This window comes from Sarcophilus harrisii, chromosome 2 (assembly GCF_902635505.1).
Source record: "Sarcophilus harrisii chromosome 2, mSarHar1.11, whole genome shotgun sequence".
In the NCBI taxonomy this organism is placed as follows: Eukaryota; Metazoa; Chordata; class Mammalia; order Dasyuromorphia; family Dasyuridae; genus Sarcophilus; species Sarcophilus harrisii.
The window spans coordinates 141935533-141955381 of record NC_045427.1 but is presented as its reverse complement, the minus strand read 5'-3'; the positions used below and the strand labels follow the sequence as shown (position 1 = coordinate 141955381).

Sequence of the window (19849 nt, the reverse complement as noted above, 5' to 3'; positions counted from 1 at the left end):
AGAGCACATTGCAAAACTTAAAGTGGTATATAGATGGCAGTCATTATTATAATTAATTATTATACAGATGTGGTAACTGAGGTATACCAATAAGAACCCTCTATTTCCACTAGAGTTTCTATTCTAGTGTATTCTGCTCCTTAATATAAATTCATCCTCAAATTAATTTAAAACACCAGAATTTATTTAAAGATACTTTAAAGGACTGAGAAAATTTTTCAATCAATCAATTTTGCTTTTTTTCAAGCATAATCTTTTATAAAAGTAGTCTAATGACTTGGAACAAAGTACCTCAGAAACCAAATACAACCCTGCCTAAACAAAGGAAACTCTACTTAAGAGTTTCAACTCTGCCTTCTAGTGTTAAGAGATTATAAACTATTTCTGAGATGGGAGCAAAGAGAGGAAAACCAAAGTTGATACATAGGAATACTTCTTTCATTAAAAAAAAAATTTTTTTTTAAAAGGATATTTATATCTAGAAATTGCAAGTGGCCCTCCAGAGAAGTTGGGTCAAATAGCGCTAAATTCTGTCCTGCATTGTTTTCTATGAAACAATGTTCTGTGAGGAGACTCCCCCCCCCCCTTTTTTTTTTCCCTATTTTCTTTTTTTTTTTTTCCCTTTCAAAGAACTGCAACAATGAAATAGATAAGTAGCCTTAGAGTCTGGTCATTTGTCATACACCTACCTCATCAATTCTTTCCACCTTCAAAGGAGAATTTATAGAAGTATTCTCTAAAGATAGCATCCTGTATGAAGAGAACTCCTGAGTTTTGCTCCCTGGGGTAACCAGGAAGTAAATCATGGCCTGTGATTAATCCTTGGAAAAAAGCAACTCTCATTCAGGGGGCGGGAGGAAGGCAGGCAGGCATTCTCTAAGAGAGAGCACTTAAAGTCTGAATACCCAGATAAACTTAACCTTCACTTTATTCTTGCTTTGAAGGGGAGGACAGTGAAGATCTGAGAGGGGAAAAACTTAAGGTCTAACTTGATTGAAATGTTGTAAATATTGTGGATAAAACCGAGGTTTCTATAGATATATCATCTTCCATTTACTATAAATATATCTATACATATCTATATATCTAGAGAGAGAGAGAGACAGAGAGAGAGTCAAAGAGAGCTAGAAACAGAGACAGAGAAAGATCTTGTATGTAGTGCTTTGAATAATGGTTTCCCATTAAATTTCTTGAAGGAAGAAACCTAGTTTTTGTCTTTCTTTGAATCCCCAGAACTCAACACAGTGTTTGGCACAGAAGTAAGTAATAAATGCTTATTGACTTTACACTGATTTATCCAGTCCAATGTATAGTTAATGTTTATCTATAGAAATATTGTAATCTCCTCTTCTTCACCAGCAAAACTTTCTGAAAGCAGAAATTGTTTTGTTTTTGGCTTTGTACCTGCTAGCTCAATTTTTGGTACCAGTAGGTGTTTAACAAATGGTTATGAATTAATGTACTACATAAGTATCAGGCATTATTACTATCTTTATCTCATTCTTCTTATCTATTTCAAAGAGATTCATATAGAAACGTCTTGGGACAAGTCACTATTTTTTTTTATCCTTCTTCTATATTGTGTATTACAGATCATTGCACAATAATAAATGTATTAGAATGTAATTTCACCCTCTGTAGTAGGCCCACTGAAAGCAGGCTTGAGACAACTCCAGTTGGAGATAGGACAACATATATGATACATATCTTCTATTCTAACATGATTTTGACTGACTGTGAGATCTCCTTTTTTGAAAGCTTTCCAATTCAGGTAGTTTAGAGATTGTGAATATTTGGTAGAGTAAAATCTCTCAAAATGCTCTTAAGCTATTATTTATTGCAATGATTTATTAATAATAAGGTGTCCTCCAATTTTAAGATTAATTCCTGTTTCTAACTTCCTCAAAAAAGGAAGCAAAGGGAAAAATAACCCAAATCTTTCAGCCTCACTCAACACAATTTTGGGTTAGAGTGATTTTAAAAACATTTTTCTTTCATCTTTTAGTCTTAGGCCTGGAAGTATTTTCAAATGCTTCTTTTTTGCTCATCAGACAAATAGCAAAACAAAACCAACTACTTAAAAGGTAACTCTTCCATCTTGTGCTTCCTGGGTATTCTAGGAGTAAGACAAAGCATTTATTCTGTAATGCACTAAGGTCAATGATGCTTTTCTGAAGCATAGCCATTTACAAAAGAGGTCTGATGATGACTTGGAACAATGTGCCTCAGAGGCCAAATATGGCCCTGCCTAATAAAGGAAGCTCCATTTAGAGTTTCAACTCTGCCTTTGCTATCATCTCTCAAATGGAGCACATACAAAGACGCTTCAAAGAAAAAGGCACCCAAGCTTCCCTCCTCTAAGAAAGCAATCCCCATAGCTTTCACATGTCAGCATATTATGGAGAATGGAAGATGGCCGGTTCTTACTTTGTCCAGGACCTGTAATATTAGAGACCCAGAATTGGGTTTGTTTTCATGAACCCCTTCAAAGTATTACAAAAGCACTCATCATTACTGGTCATTATGCAGTATTTGAAATGACAATTTACCAAGAATTGATACTGAGTTGCAATATCATTATCACCTAAATTATGCTAGTGTTAGGAATTAGGTCCTCCTGATTCAAAGTCCAATATTCATTCCCCTTTATTATGCTGCCTCTTATACAAATTTTCCCTTATATTTTTCAGTTCACACTTGTGAGATTTATTCCTTAGAAAACAGAAACCTCCTATCTTGGTCCCTAACAAAGAAATAAAGAAGTTGGGGTGTCATTATTAAAATAATACATATTTATAATTAGAATGTCTAATACTGATAACTTCTGCCCATCCAAGGATTAATTTTCAAGCTTATAATTTGATAAGAGACACAGGAAATCTGGGGGAACCATGACCTGTCCAGAGGGATTGGCCAGGATCATTTATAACTAAATATTTATTAAAGACCAGGATTCTTAACCCTTTTTTTTCCTGCCATGGACCAATTTAGCAGTCTTATAAAACCTATTGACTGCTTCTCAGAATAATCTTTTTAAATGTATAAAATAAAATACATAGCATTCCAAAAGAATTCAACTATATTAAAACATGGTTAAGCAAAATATTTTTAAAGCAAGTTCATGGACCCCAAGGTAAAAATCCCTAAATACCACTTACTTTGTATTTTCAGATGAAGAAACAAACTCAGAGAGGTAAGGGCCCTTGAGTACAAAATGAGGCTCTTTCTACTACTCTACAATCTTTCCTAGAAACTCCTTTTTTTTTAAACCCCCTTTAGTGAGGGGGAACAGGGAGTAAAAAGCAGTTTAATATTCAAACTGAATTCTTCCCATCTCTTGGCTTTATGATCTTGTTCCCTCCTCTCTCTTCTACTTAAAAATGCTGTTAAAGGAGAGGAACTTCAAGCTTTGACAATCTCCATCAGTGTTCCCTTTCTCCCTTTTGGCCCTCTGCCTCTTTAGGAGCTGCAACCATCTCTCCTCAGACCCTTTACGTCTTTGAGCAGCTAGAGGAAAAGCAAGAGAATAAAATTAAGAGTTAAATGCAATGGCTTAAAAATTCCCAAAGTGTTTATTATTTCATAATAATAATAATAATAATAGCTAATGGACAATGTTAAATGCTTTACAATTATTCTCTCGTTTAATCCTCACAACAACCCTAGAATGTAGATGCTATTGCAATCCCCATTTTATAGATGAAGAAATGGAGGGTCAGAGAAGTTAACTAATTTACCCAGGATCAAACAAGTAGCAAACATCAGACATGTCACAAACATCACCCAACATAGGCATCAGATGCACTTCATCAGAGCAACAGAGTATGATGATAGTAAAAAAAGAAATAACTAGTGTATGTGGGGTTGGGGTAGGATAAAATGAAAGGAGATGGTAAACTGAAGAGAACTGATATACCCCTAATGATCCCTTCTTCTAGCTCCCTAAAGGGATTCAGATTTCCCTTATGAATTAACTAAGATTATGGTAACTTGAAAGGATTTTTATCAGGCTTCCATCTATTTTATGGGAATGGATCATTACTTCCTACCAGCATGTAAACTCATGCAGGACTTGTATAAATTTAGTTGAGGTCATGACATTTTCTTTCCCCAATTTGACATGTTATCACAACACATGTGGGAATAAAGAGTATATTCCAGAGAAGAGAAATGCCAAAGCTAGAGAAAAGGTCTGGGTGCAGTTCCTATAAGAAATGGCACTATTAGCAATAGGAGAAAAAAAATTGCCTGAGAAAATGCTGAAGATATTTTAAAAATACCAAAAAGAACGGTTGTGGTTGAAAATGGAATAATACTTTAATAATAAATGCGATTGAATTTTTAATAACAAGAGAACAAATTCTGGTTCAGAACCAGTATTCTCTAGGGAGCTTGGAAATTAATCCTTGGATGGGCAGAAGTTGTCAGTATTATACATTCTAATTATAGATATGTATTGTTTTTAATAATGACACCCTAACTTCTTTATTTCTTTATTAGGGACCAAGATAGAGGTATCTATTTTCTAAGGTATAAATCTCACAAGTGAGAACTGAAAAAATATATGGGAAAATTTGTATAAGAAGCAGCATAATAAAGGAGAATGAATATTGGACTTTGAATCAGGAGGACCTAAATTCCTAACACTAGCTACATAATTTAGGTGAGTCACTTAATCTCTCTGATCCTGTTTCTTCACCTGAAAAAAAAAAACAAAAGAAGTGACTAATAATAGTCTGTACTTCACAGGGCTTTTTGGAACTCCCAATAAATTAATGTGTGCTTATAATGAGACAGGTAGGCAACATAAAGGATAGAGTGCTGGGTCTGGAATCAGGAAGGTTCATGTTCCTGAGTTCAAATCTGGCCTCAGATATTTACTAGCTGTGGCACCCTGAGCAAGTCACTTAATCCTTAATCTATAAAATGATCTGGAAAAAGAAATGGCAAACTACTTCATTATCTTTGTCCATAAAGCCCCTAATGAGGTCAGGATGAGTCAGACTCAAATGAAAATTATACATGCTTTAAAATACTATAGAAATAATAGCTGTATTTATTCATAAAAACAATTATTCACCTGTTTAATGGCTTAATTTTCTAGAACAGTATAGAGGGAGCCAGAGAGTTTGGCCTTGAATACTAGATTGATTATATTCCATCTGTGTGAACTTGAGCAGTTACTTAAAATCTTCAGGTCTTCTTTCCCTATCAAATGAGGTAATTGGATTAAGATTATCTTTTAGGTTCCCTTTTGCTCTAGATTTATTCAATTCTAGCACATACCAAAATCTCTGAATTGCCTTAAATATTTATTTTAAATATTTCTCTCTTTAAGATTTTGATGACTAGTTAACATTCATGCCAGATTATATTCCTAATGAGATTGATAAACTCTCAGATCTTTGATCCTTGATAATTCTGGACACTGTCCTTCTCAATCTTAAACTTCTCTTTTTTTCCTTTCCTTTCATTGTATTCTCTCTTATTGGGGGCTTTGATTACCCAAGTCAGGCTAACTACTTGTATTTCTGATCCAAATTCCTTTGGGGGGTCTCTTTAAGATGCTTTTCTTCCTAGTTTGAATTTAACAGCTGCTTGAGCAAATTTATCACTGTCTATTGGGAATTCTTCATTTGATTGTTACACATGCTCTAAGCATTTCTATCTTTAAAAACAAAAAACAAAAAAACTATTGCCATGATTAACCTATTTTCCTGTTTTTAGTACATTTCCAGGATCTTTGAATTCTACAACAGCATAGATTGTAGTTTGTTTTTTTTTTTTTTTACAGTTACCTGATAGGTCAGAATCCTTTTCCACTTGACTTTGAGCCTAATACTCCTTAGATACTCCTTAGATAAATTTCCTAAAGGCATTTAATCATTTTTGTTGCTGTTGTTAGCCAAGTCGAATGGCCTGGAATCTATTTTGATTTTATATGTGCTTTGGCAACATCAAACACTTGGCATTTCCTCGTGGTTAATCATTTTAAGGCTTCCAGAGACTGAAATCAGTCTCATTTGGGCTCACTCTCTTTTCCTCTTACACGATGAGAGTAAAGTTTTAAATGTCCAGAAACCTCAGGTAATGGAGCTAGCCTTTTTTCTTTCTTTCTGTGGCCCCTGGATATTGTTTTCTTTATTCAAGCTTGACTGTCATCTTTCCGGTGATGCCATTGACACCTGAGAGTCATGCTTTAGCATTTCTGTCTAATGACAACCATATTTCTAAGTATTTAACAAGTTTCCATCTGGAGATCACATAACTGACTAAAAATGTCCAAAAGAAATATGATGTCAGCTGGGAATTTCTAACCTATATGTATTACAGAAATCTCTCAGGAGCAAATACTGACAATATCTTGGCCACTTCATTTCATCATCTCTGCTTCTTCCTTCTCCCTTCCCCCATTAAAGTTGTCATTATCCATTTTTATTCAATGGTCCTGAAGTTAAGCAATCATTCTGATAGTAATCTGCTGCCTTCCTCCTCTCTTCCACAGCTCTTACTTAGGTTCAAATGACATGGAAGGTTCAGTGACATGGTAGATTTTTTTTTCATTTGTGCTCTCTCAGGCTGAAATGAATGTTGTTTAAAGTGCTGAACAAGTTACCTACTAACCTGAGGATTAAGCCTAAGCTGTTAGTTCTGGTACTTAAAATTCTTCAGGCAGTGACCCTATTAAAAACAATCTCACTTTATCTGTATATATGCCCTTGAATTTATTTATTGACCAATGACAGTCTTCTTGTGATGTGATTCAGGCTCAGTGCCACGTGGCCCTTTTCCAACTGGCTCCCATTTGGTGGAACGTTCTATTGTTTCAAGTTATGTCAAGTGAGCTGTTCAGTGTGCTCTTCACGCTGGCTTTGATGAGCTTTACTTTGCTAGCTGTTCCTGCTGAATATCAATTCATTTAGCACACAAAGTCCCATGTTCTAAATTCAGTAAGTGATTTGGAGGCCTCAAAATCAACATTTTAGGCTCTCCAAAAGGTTTGGCAAGTCTCTGACTGAAATGCCTCACTCCTGGACTGGGACATTCATGTTTAGAAACACTCATATCCCTAATGGGGAAAGTCATGTTACTCAAATAACCTTCAGGATCGTCATGTCATTCACAGATTATAAGTTCAATAAACACCAACTGACCTCTGTGTATGTGCGCCAAGGACAAGGAAGCAACATGATGAAGACATGAATTCCAGGCACTGAAAATGTCCTCCTTCTTGGTCATTACCTGTCAAATTGACAGAAGGAAAATGGCTCCTTAAATAGTTGAGAATTTTTTTTCCCTTAAACTATTGCTACTACCAGAATGACATATGTAGATAGAGTAGAACAAAATAGCTTAGCGAAGTGTAGACAGAGAATCCCCCAATTCTTCATATAGCAAGCAGCTAAGCAGCACAGTGGATAAATTGTTGGACTTGGAGTCAGCAAGGTCTGAGTTCAAATCCAGACTCTTGAACTTATTTAGCTGTGTAGTCCTGAATAAATCACTTAACCTCTGCCTGAGTGTCCCCATCTATAAAACAGGCAGAATAATAGCACTGACCTTCCAGAGTTGTTATGAAGATAATATAAGAATATATCTATAAATCTATAAGAACAAATCTACAAATCTTAACGCTCTATATAAATACTAGCTGCAGTAGTAGTAGTAGTAGTAGTAGTAGTAGTAGTAGTAGTAGTAGTAGTAGTAGTAATTACATGTTATTATAGCAAACAACAACTATATCTTTCTGGGGCTTGGGTTATTGGGAGCAATTATTTGATGAGTGAATTAACTGACTTTAGAGTAGTTCTACCTGTTTGTCGATTGCTACTCACTAGATTTTCCCAAACTCAAGAACTGGCAATTTGTTATCTAGCTATTCTGCACAAAGTACCATCTTAATTCACTATATGGATCAAATCATTATTCACTGAAAAAATATTCATTGAGTGTTTGCCTGCTATGCAAGGAACCATAATGACTGAAGTAGCAAGGGAAAATGTGAGTAGTATAGATAAAACCAAAAGATACATAAAAAGAAGGAGATACAAAAGTATAAGAATTACAATACTAGTTTCAGCCAAATTACCCTCTAGAAGTTGCTGGCTGATTCTTAAATCAGGCAGATGGTCACCAGATTTGAAAGCAAGAGTGTTAAGTTTGGAATTTCTGACTTGTACCTTATGATTTCCTATGATAATCTCAGGAACCTATATTAGCTTTATACATTCAATTCAAACTGAAGGGTCTACTACAGGTGAAACAGCATGCTTGTCCTTAGAGATATAAATGTAAAACATCAAGAAGCTTATAATCTGGAGATATGAAAATGTTTTGCCTGCATTAGTTCCTTCTTCATGAAGAGAAGGCAGTTGAAAGTGAATGGGCATATAGAATTGTTTGGTTCTTAGCTCTTTTATATTGCTCAATGCTGATCATTATAAAGGGTGTAAGAAATAAAGAGAATATCTTTTTTCATGTATTTTTGTGCTTTTTTGCAGCAGGCCTATATAAAGCTTTAGAAAAATCTTAATAAGAGAAGTATATTTGGGCCCTGATAAACTATAGTGTGCCATGTTTAAGTCTCCAGTGTACATGTAATTTAACATTATTAACTAAGGTAGCAGGATCAGTTTGGAGGTCAATGTAATTGTTTCCCTACATGTCACCCTCTACCCATGACCCCTTATGTTAAAGTAGAGGGAGTGATTATCTCTGTCATTGCTACTTGGATTAATATGGCTCATTGTGTCACTGACCATAACTAAAGAAGAAAGGGAGAAAGAAGTTGGCCACTTAGGGAATAGGCCTGCAAAACACATTGGCAGATGGGGGTGACCTATGGTTGGCTACCAATGCTTTTTGAGCTTGGAGAAAGGGAACTTTGACATCCTCATCACATTTCTCAAATTATACTGGGAAATACAAGCTTGTGGTCAATTAGAAGTGTCTCCCCTAGAAATATACTTTCCTAATTTGTGCTGCCAAACTGGAGGAGGGGGAGGGAGGGACAATAATAAGAAGGGAGTAGCATATATTAGAGACAGAATTTAAAAAAAAAAGTTCAAATGTTTCCAAATAAAAACCAGGAGAGTTTTACACTCAGTTTGCAAAATGAGCTTTTACTGGACTGACCATGAGAAAATTAGCATCAGGAGAATTGCCTAGGGAATGTAGAACACTGCCCAGGGAAGGGGCTTCAGATGGGGAAAACTCTTCAGAGGTCAATAACATACTGAAAGCTCACTGACTCCATCCCAAGAAAAAGTATGAGGGGAAAAAAATGTTCCAATTAAGGGCAATGGCCTCATAAAGGCCTGCCAGTCGTTTTCTAAGTGCTTTTCCTTATACGTTAACATCAATATTCTTTAAGACTCCACTCAAGTTGATTCAATATAACCTCATCAGGGTTGGCAATCATCCATGTGTGGTCATGAAAGCAGTCATTACTCAGTGCTAGAGAAGGGAAAGCAAACCTTGGCTCTTACTAAGTTTATGCTTGGCTAAGATGATCCCCGTTGCATAGGGAGGCTACTGACAGAGGAATTGGACTGTCCCTTGAGTTCAGTTCTGTCTACAGGCAGCAAACAAATGGAATGTGGTAAGGTCATTCCATGCATTTTGGTCTTTTTCCAATCGGTGTGGATTGCCACGTGATTGATTTGGCTCTGGTAACCAATGCTAATTGGAAAGTGGGCCTAAATTAATGGATCATCATGATTATTGTCTGGTTTCATTCCACAGAACCTCATTGTGGAGTATATTGTTAGCTATAGTTTTATTACAATTAAGAGGCTATATATCTGAGGCCATCAAAGTTGTTAAAAACAAAAGGATATATGATATGTGTTATTAGTGAAAACTTCCAATGTTTCCAAAAGAAGAACAGAGACATTTTAAGGACACTATAGACAGATTTCATTAAACAATAAACACTTCACTGGATGTTTAATGTCACCAATGTGGATTTTCACCCTTCACTCACACAGATGACAACTTATTTATATCTTTTCCACCTATGTGATTGTGTCTTTCCATAAATCCTCCTTAAAAAATTCATTCAGTAGATTATAGGACTTCCTCTGGTTGTTATAATATGTTGTGGCTACCAGATCAGTGGCTTAGGCTTTTTCATCTATTATATTTCCTAAATACATGCTGAACTCACCTCCTTTTTTCCTTATGATATGGTGTCTTTGGTGTCACCACCATGCACAAATTAGCATTATTTACATTCTGCAACCTGCTTATCTTCATCATGCATCATTCCATTGCTCTGTAGATTATCTGTGGTGCTCTATGATCTACAGCCATGATGTAGAAAATTCTGGTGTTAGGCTTTTTGTGGAAGTAAATAGCTTAAAATCACTGAAAGAGTTGCCTGGTTTTCCAGATAAAATTCAGCCTAACATCCTCATATCCAATTTTTGGCCTTTGTTAATTGTTCAATTATAGCACAAGGTTATGATCTAGTTATTGATGGAGTAGTTAATTAACTCCATGAATTGTCTGCCCAACTTCATGTCCTAATCTTGGCAATACATATTCTTCATTTCCTTTATTTCTTCTCTGGATGGGTAGGATGATTTTTTGAGGGTGACCATAAATCTTATGGAGAAGACCTTGCAGTATACTAGAATTCAGTAGAAGCAACAAAAACAGGACAGTCTACAGAATCTATCAGAAGGGAATTCATCTTCTTAGACTTCTTACAAAATTCCAAAATGAAGTGGAAAAAGTCCTGAACTCTGTTCAAGGGAATATCTTTAGTGAGCATAAGTCATCCTGTTGGATACCTTGCTTAACACTGATATGCAGTTGATCATTAAATAAAGTCACATTGATGATCACATCTCTCATAGAATCTTGCATGATTTTACCAAGTGCATGGACTATGCTTTATTTGGGAATAGTTCATTCATATTTTGCTCTATCAAGTCAAGTTCTCTGTTTTGTAACTGACAAACAGTAGGCACATTCTTCATACTTGTGAGCAAAAATGTGGTCTGCTGTACAAAGCTGCCTACAAAAGTTTTGTTTCTTTCTTAGATTTTCATCTGAAATATCCTTGATATATGCATAGAACATTCTCATAGAGATTTATAGCATTTTTTAAAAAATAAGTACAGGGATTGAAACTTACTGATGTCTTCTTTTGGTAAGAAGATTTGCTTGAAATTCTTTACATTGTTTTGGAATCTTCCCCACTTGGAGGTGTCATGAATATTGATCCATGAATGTCATTTAGATTTTTTTGCCATCAGGGTGGAATCTTTGAAACATATTTGTTCTGGTCCATCAGTTCTCCTCTGCATCTTAAATGCCACTATTGCTTTCTCTCATTATTCATTAGTTACTAAAATGATTGTAACCAAATACAATGGTTTCCTTTTCATTGCAGATGAGGCTGGGTCACTATGGAAATGTCACCATATCTGTTTTGTTTCACATTTATTTATTGTCTTCATTCTAGTTTAGTTTAGCCAAGATCTCTTTTTTCCCCCATAATGCTTTTTATTGCTTTGTGATATTGCTTATTTTTCTGCTTCCTCTTAATTTATGATGTTTTGCATCTGAGCTTGTACCCTAAACTGGTATTGCCACTAGATGCCATTTATTTATTCTTAACAAGAAGATCAAATATTTGATAACAAAGTTTTGGAGCTTTTAGAGGAATAGAACTGTGTTGACTATTCTATATCAGCTAGACTTTTTGATGAAATAGTGGTAATCAAAATCATTGTCTTCACTTTTGTCTATTTTCCAATTTTGGAGCTGACAGCTTATTTAAGCACATGGGCTTAATGTTACAATAATCACATATGATATTTCCCCCTCACATTTATTCTTTTGTTTCTAATTTGGCATTGATTTTGATCTCTGCTATGACAATTCCTTGATCTGGCTGAACAAAGGAAATAGATTTTGAAACGACTACCACATCAGTAACCAGTCATTGTCTGTCTATTAAAATACAGTTATTTTAATCTTTTGTGTAATGTTTGATGTTTTCACATCCATTCCCTTCCTGCTGTTTTCTTGAAGAGAGTATTTATACTAGAGAGCTGTAATACTTTTACATATGAGGTCTTTCACTTCTTTCATTTCTCTTGCTCCCAAATCATATTTTCAATATGGCTTTGTGGCCCTCCCTTCTACCTGCTTTCATACAGAAGCCACTGATAATTGAGGTAAAAAAGATTTAGTTTAGGGGAATCTGGTTGCAGTCTTCTACTCCTTCATCCTCTTCAAAGATGTTATATAATAAGCTCTATTTATTCTTCATGGTGTTTTTCCCCCTCAGGATAATAGTGAGCATTTTAATGTGTCCCATGAAAGGGTGGTTTTTGTGTTTGTGAAGTTGACTCCTCCAATTTCATCCTCTTTCCCCACAAAAAATCTATTTTTCTACTTTGTAGCGATATCTTTATGTCTTCTGGTTTCTTACACAGTTAGATTTAGTTTCCCCTCAGTGTTCCCACTTGTTTGATAGGGAAAAATTAAATCTTTTAAGTATGAACAAAATGCTCTTTAATTTTTAGCACCTTTTGTGGCCATTTTGGAAATTTTGCCACCCTTATTAGGGAGGTGAAGGAAACCAAAGAAATCTGAAAGCTTATATTTTTATATTGTCATGAATCATCATGTACTTGGTTAGAGAAGCTCCAATTTGTTCCAGGAACCATTCTTAAAACATTTCTACCTTGCTGGAAACCTAGTCAGGCTTTCATCCCATGAGCAACTCCAGTTTCCAAGAACCCAGTGTCAGTTCCACAATACAATGAAGATCAGAGTCATGGATTCTGAGTTAGAAGGGATCTCATTGGCTCTCAAGTTTAATCTTTTTTTTTTTTTTTTTTTTTTTTTACAGAGGAGGAAATTGAGGTTTAGAATGACTCAATGGCTTTTTCAAAGTTATACAGGTAGTAAATAGCAAAGCCAGGAATCTAACCAAAACCATCTGATTCCAAACATAGTCATCTTTCTACTATGCCATGCCAACTTTCTAACATCAGAATGGGGTGTTTTTTTATAAAATGTTATAGAACCCAATTTTGTGCAAACTTTTTATTTGAAATTTGTTAAAAGTTTTTTATAGTTGTAATGTGCTTTACTTAAATTATCTCATTTGATTCTCAAAACATGCTTCTGAGGTGGGTATATGCTACTCTCTTAGACTCAGAAAAATGTAACCCTAACCCTAGCCCTAAAAGGGTGTTGTGTTTGCAGGATCCTGCTTATCATAGGCACAAAAAAAGATGTTAAGATAAAACTGAAATATGCAGAAGAAAACAAAATAATTATAAATGATATACACAAATAACCAAATATTAGTTTATTTGTATGGAACATATATGAGATATGGGGATGTTTGAGTATATCTAAATAAAGCCAATAGATTGTCTTGGATTCAATGAGATAGGCCCAGATCCTCATATGATAGAGTCCAAAAAAATGTTCCACATTTGCCCAAAGTATTCTTTTTGCTCACATTTTCATCAAATCACATATAAGTGCTCATAGATTTAACTGTTATGAGTTACTTAAAGTACAATGCATGCTTCTAGTTGAATACAATGTCATGGATGATAAATTTAACAATAACATAAATGTGCACCAACATGCACAAAGACATGGGCTCAAAGAACTGCATGCACTATTATAAAATACTATTCAACAAAAGTGTTCATTGATGCTATTCTGACAGGGAGTCACAAGTAAAGTATTAGTTTAGTAGTAGTAGTCTGCCTTTCTAGGCTGAAATAATTTCCAAAACATTTTTGCTGGATTTAAGTTTTTTTTTTTTTTGATATCTTATGGACATTTCAGATTGACAACATGAAAATATATTATTTTGCATGTTGAGAATACTAATGATTAAATATTGATTTTAGAAGAATGGGCAGCTTAATGGCACAGTAGATAAGAGTACTTTTCCTGGAGTCAGGAGGATCTGACTTCAAATCTAGTTTCAAAGACTTACTAGCCATGTGACCCTGGGTAAGTCACTTAATCCTGTTTGCTCCAATTACTTAAATGTAAAATGAACTGGGGAAGGAAAAGACCTACCACTCGAATATCTTTGCCAAGTAACTTCCCAAATTAGGTCACTGAGAGTTAGATAAAACTGAAATGACTCAATACCACATTACTAGCATATTCTCTTAGTTAATTGCTTTTGATACCCTGTATTTGCTTCTTTTTTAACTTATGGAACAATAAAGTAGTTCCATATCATAGCATAATAATAAAGATGATTGCATTTAACTGCAAATTTTTTATGTACAACTTGCTATTCTTTTAAAATATACAACAAAATTATCATGTACATATTTTCCTTCTTAGGAATGGCCTAGAGATGGCCATCATTAGACACATAGGTATACATATACATATATACATATATATGTGTATGTGTAAAATTACTTTATATGTATTTCTATTTACCAATTATTTTGTAGATAGTATCTTTCTTCATATGCCCTTTATAATTAATTTGGGTATTTATAATAGTCAAAATTTTGGTGTTTATAATAGCCAAAATAACTTACTTGTTCAAAGTCCTTCTTAAAACAATATCACTGTTACTGTACACAATGTTCTTTTAGTTCTGTTCTTTTCACTCGCAATTATTCATACAAGTCTTTCCATGTTTTTCTAAAATCACTGATAATCTTAAATATGTTTCTTGTAAACAATCTATTGATAGATTCTGATTTTTAATTCATTCTGCTATCCATCTTAATTTTATGAGTTAATCCCATTCATATTCAAAGTTAATAATTACTACTTTTGAATTTCCCTCCAATTTATTTTTACCCACTGTTTTCCTTCTCAGCTTCTTTTTACCTTATTCCTATTACCTTATCTTTTTTCCATATCCCTTTATTCTTTATTTTACTCCCCACATAAAATTCTTCTCTCTTCTTCCCCATCCATTTAATCTTATTCTATGTACCCTTTTATAAGTACAACTTCCACCAGAATCCCCCAGTTCTCTCACCTCTCTTGAATTCAAAAGACCTCTAAATTTCATCAAATATACATTTATTTGCTTCTAAGAATTTCTAACATGTACCTCATTGATGGCTTTAAAATTCTGGATGCCTTGTATAAACTATTAATAAATCATAAAAACAACCAATATTTCTTCAAATTTGTTTGACAGTTTATAATAATCTAAACCCAAAGACTGAATTCACTATTTCACAAACACTGCTGGGAAAAATGGAAAATGGTAAGTCAGAAACTAGGCATAGATCAGCATCTTGTACAAATATCAAGATAAGATCAAAATGGTTACATGATTTAAATATAAAGGGTGATACAATAAAAAAATTAGGAAAGCATGGAATGCTATGTTAGAATGTTAGAATGAAATATTAGATTTGTGGAGAAGTGAAGAATTTATGACCAAACAAGAGATAGGGAAAATTATGAGATATAAAATGAATAAATTTGATCATATTGAATTAAATAGATTTTATATAAATAAAACCAAAATAACCAAGATTAGAAAGAAAGCAGATAGTTAGGAAACCATTTTTACAATGTGTCTCTGATAAAGGCCTAATTTCTGATATATACAGAGAACTGAATCAAATCTATTAGACTACAAGTCACTTCCCAATTGATTGTCAAAAGATATGAATAAGCAGTTTTTAGAAGAAATCAAAGCTACCTATAGTCATATAAAATGCTCTAAATCATAATTGATTAGAGAAATACCAATTAAAATAACTCTAAAATATCAACTCACAACTATCAGACTGGCTAATATGAAAGAAAAGGAAAATGATAAATGTTGGATATGCAAGAAAATTGGCATATTAATACATTGTTGGTGAAATTGTGAACTAAGCCAACCATTTTGGAGATCAGTTCGGAACTATGCCAAAAGGGTAAATACACAATGCATACCTTTTGATCTAGCAATTTCACTACTAGGACTAAGTCCCAAAGAGAAAAAAAGGGATGGGAAAGGACCTGTTTGGACAAAAATATTATAGCAACATTTTTTGTGGTGGCAAAGAATTGGAAATTGAGGGGATGTCCATCAATTGGGAAATAGCTGAACAAGTTATAGTATATGAATGTAATAGAATGCTATTGTGCTATAAAAAATGTTAACCAGATTGATTTTGGGAAAGATACAAACCATTGAAAAGTGGAGTAAATAGAACCAGAAGAACATCCTACACAGTAATAGCAATAATATGTGAAGATTACTATGAATCACTTAAGTATTATCAGCAATACAGTGATCCAAGACAATTCCAAAGGACTCATGATAAAAAATGCTATCAACCTCCAAAGAAAGAACTGAAGATAAAGCTCAATGCAGACAGAAATATACTATTGTTCACTTTTTTGATGTACATTTTGATTTTACTTTTGTGTCTCTATTCATAACCTGACAATTATGGAAATATATTTTGTATGATTGCACATATATTACTGATATCAAATTGCTTACTGTCTTACTCAAAAAATTTTTAAATGAATTTTAAAATTGTATTTTCATGTAATTGGGGGGTAATAAAATATTCTTAAAAATAAAATATAAGGGAGGATTGGGGAAGATGGTGGAGTGGTGTAGGTTGGTAGTGGTGGTAGGTTGGTAAATTTCAAGTTCTCCAGATTTCCTCCACAAATAGAACAAAATTTCGCCTCAGGGCAAACATAGACTGGCAAAAAATCAAGGAGACTTGGGGCAGAATAGGAGTTTTCCCAATACAACCCAAGAAGATTTTAAGAAGACTTTGGGCTGGGGATTAACCTATTTGAAGTGTAAATACCTCCAGGCTACTTCTGCAGAAAAAACAAGTGGGGACCCCTCAGGCTAGTTGGGTGTGATTGGATTCTCAGCAGACTGAAAAAAATCCATCAATCACCACCTCAATGATATTCTTTATGGAAAACACACAAGAATATTGTTGGCAAAATTTGAAACTCCCAGATCAAAGTGAAGATTTTGCAATTTCTGGAGCTGCAATCAGATTCATACAGGATTTAGCAGCTACAATAAAAGAGCAGTCCTAGAGTCATATCTATTGATAATCTAAAGAACTAGACCAAAAATATCATATCCACAAAATTATCTATAGTTTTGAATGAGAAAAAATGGACAGTCAATGAACTTGCAGATTTTCAGGACTTTCAAGCAAACTAGAACTCAATAGAAAATTTAATATATAAGAAATAATGTCAAAGATCAATTTCAAGAAACTCAACATGGATAAATTGTTTATTTTTTTTATATGGGATATGTATACCATATGTTTAAGATTCACATCAACAATAGAGTTGCTCAAAAGAAAGATTGGCCCAATTAAGGTAAAAATAGTAACTACGTTTTACAAATGAAGTGCAGAGGAAGAATAGACAGAGAGATATTAGAGGGGGAAGGAGAGCTTGTAGTTCTGAAAACTTACTTATATTGGGAATGGATTTAATAGACAAAACTGCATATATATCATAAAGGGTATACAGCACCCTCCAAAATCTATAAAGAAATAAGGGAGAAGAGATGGCAGAGGAGAATCAAAGGATGAGGGAAAAAGTCAAGAGAAGAATCTTTGAATCAGAGGGAGGTTAAGTGATAGTAAGGCAAGTTAAGCAGTGGAATTAAAGCAAATAGTCAGCAGGGATAGAAAAGATATGTGTGTATAGGTTTTTTTTTTGTGTGTGTCTACATATGTATACATTAATATATCTTTTCTTAACCATATCTTGCTTGGGAGTAATGGGGGGATGAAAGGGAGAAAAAAGAATAAAATAAATAAGGTACACAGCAGAAAACAACAGAACAATTTACAAAGAAGTAAAGAAAAATGGACATTCATGAATATAATTTCTTCTTCTAATATACATATACATATATGTATATACTTCTTTCTTGATCTGGTAATCTGTTGTTATATATTTTGAATCCTCTTTGATATTCTGCTGGCAGAATGTTATGGTCTTTTTTGTTTTATTTTGTTTTGTATTCCTTTTGTTTTTCTTATTTTGTTTTTTTTTTAATAAAATAAATTCAAAGAAAAAAATAAATTTCAGCCAAAAGAAACAAAGAAAATTAATATTATGTAACTGTAATAAGTTTAGACTTTAAAGTTTTCTCACTTAAAGAAGGGATTGATAATTTTCACCAAAGTGTGTATGCTAGTACATCATATTGTATAGAAAAGTATCTCTTGTTATGTATCATTACTTTAGGGTTTGGATAGTTTGTATATAAATTGGAATATCTTCATTTTGTACTTTTCAAATGTGGGTGTATTATAAATAGAGCAAAAACAAAGTATTATATAATTTTAACATTTCAAAAATGATTTTTATATCAACCAAAATAAGTTCTACTTGTTTTAATTATTCATAAATTTGATTTGGTTGTATTCTTTATATTTTATATATATGATAATTTTTATACATATATTATATATATTAATGCAACATGATTACTATTTTAATTCTAAGAAAGACTAGTATCTGAGGCTTCAATAAACTGAGCACTACAAAATATAAAGACAGTATCAATATTCTATTCTCCAGTTTAGTTTTATTGCCCACAGCAGGTATGTTTAAAATAATTTAAATGTTAGTGAAAGATACAATCAAAATTATCTTCAAAATCACTTATGTCATGAGAATCATTATTAGAACCTTTCATGAAAAGCCTTTTTTGAAAACGTGAATTCTCAGAGTTCCTGCTTTATGAAAAAGTTTTTATTCACTGTTTTATTCTCTAATACAGGCTGTTGTTAAAAAAAAAAGGGGGGGGGGAGCAACACAACACTTTTTCTTGCAATGGGTATTATTGGGAGTGATAATGGGCTGTTGGGTGTGTCCTAACTACTGGATGTCAGCTTTTGAGTGGTGTTGAAAACACTTCATATAAATGAAGCTATAGATATTTGTGACATGTTGAGGGGCTGTGGGCAGTGCAGGAATGAGGTAAGTCTTTATAATGTAAACCATTTCCCAGGAATATCTGATGAATAATATTTCACATAGGAAGGAGAGGTTGGGGGAATCATTCTTTAAACATTAAGTGTTTACCCAGATTGCATAAAATTATAACACAAGTAGTTGCATGGACAATAGTTATTCAAATTTAGACAGTCATTTCAGTTCTATAACGTTTAGTTTTTCAAATCACAATATTTATGAAAGGGTGGATGTTGAAAGCAAATTATTCTAAATCTTCATTGATAAGTCAGTATATCTAAGATGGGCTCATGAATTCTATAATACTTTTTTAATAAAATTATTTATATAGAAAGAAACCCTACAAAAATATTTGCCTAGGGCAATGCATATCCTATGGGTAGCTTTGATTAACCCCATTTCACAGATAAAGAAACTAAAACTCAGATCAATTAATGACAATTCATCTCCCATCTCTTTGCCTTTGCTCAGACCACCTGTCAAGCCTGAATGTACTCCATCATCTTTGCATTTTAGAATCCCTAGTTTTCATAAAGGTTCAGTTCAGATGCTTAACTCAAATGGAATACAATTAGTCTTCTCAAATACTCCCACCTATTAGGGCTTATCCCACCCCCATTACCTTGTTTTTCCTTTGTATATATATTTTATGTGTATATATTGTCTCTCTTAAGGAGATGTAAACCTCTGAGTATAGGGATCATATGCCCATCAATACCACAGTACTAGCACAGAGTGGGTACTTAATAGATGCTTCTTTTAATTGACAAAAGTTTGCCAAAAAATTGCCCAAAAAAAAAAAAATTGCCAAGGTTTCAGACTTGAATTTCAATACTCTTTCTTCAACACTATACTGCCTCCCAAAATTGTTTATTATAACAGCCTAGAGATAAAAGCC

General features: G+C 33.6%; 1 protein-coding gene across 4 annotated transcripts in view; it reads right to left on the bottom strand.

Moving 5' to 3' along the window:
- Positions 1 to 19849, bottom strand: part of ACOXL (acyl-CoA oxidase like) — a 495343-nt gene that overhangs the window by 88974 nt on the left and 386520 nt on the right. For 3 of the 4 annotated variants that reach the window (XM_031950986.1, XM_031950985.1, XM_031950987.1), the window contains one exon: positions 7155 to 7242. In XM_031950986.1, coding sequence (XP_031806846.1) covers positions 7155 to 7242 — 88 coding nt within the window. Of the gene's footprint in view, positions 1 to 2471; positions 3508 to 7154; positions 7243 to 19849 lie in introns of those variants that run through there. The other variant, XM_031950988.1, reaches the window with a different exon arrangement.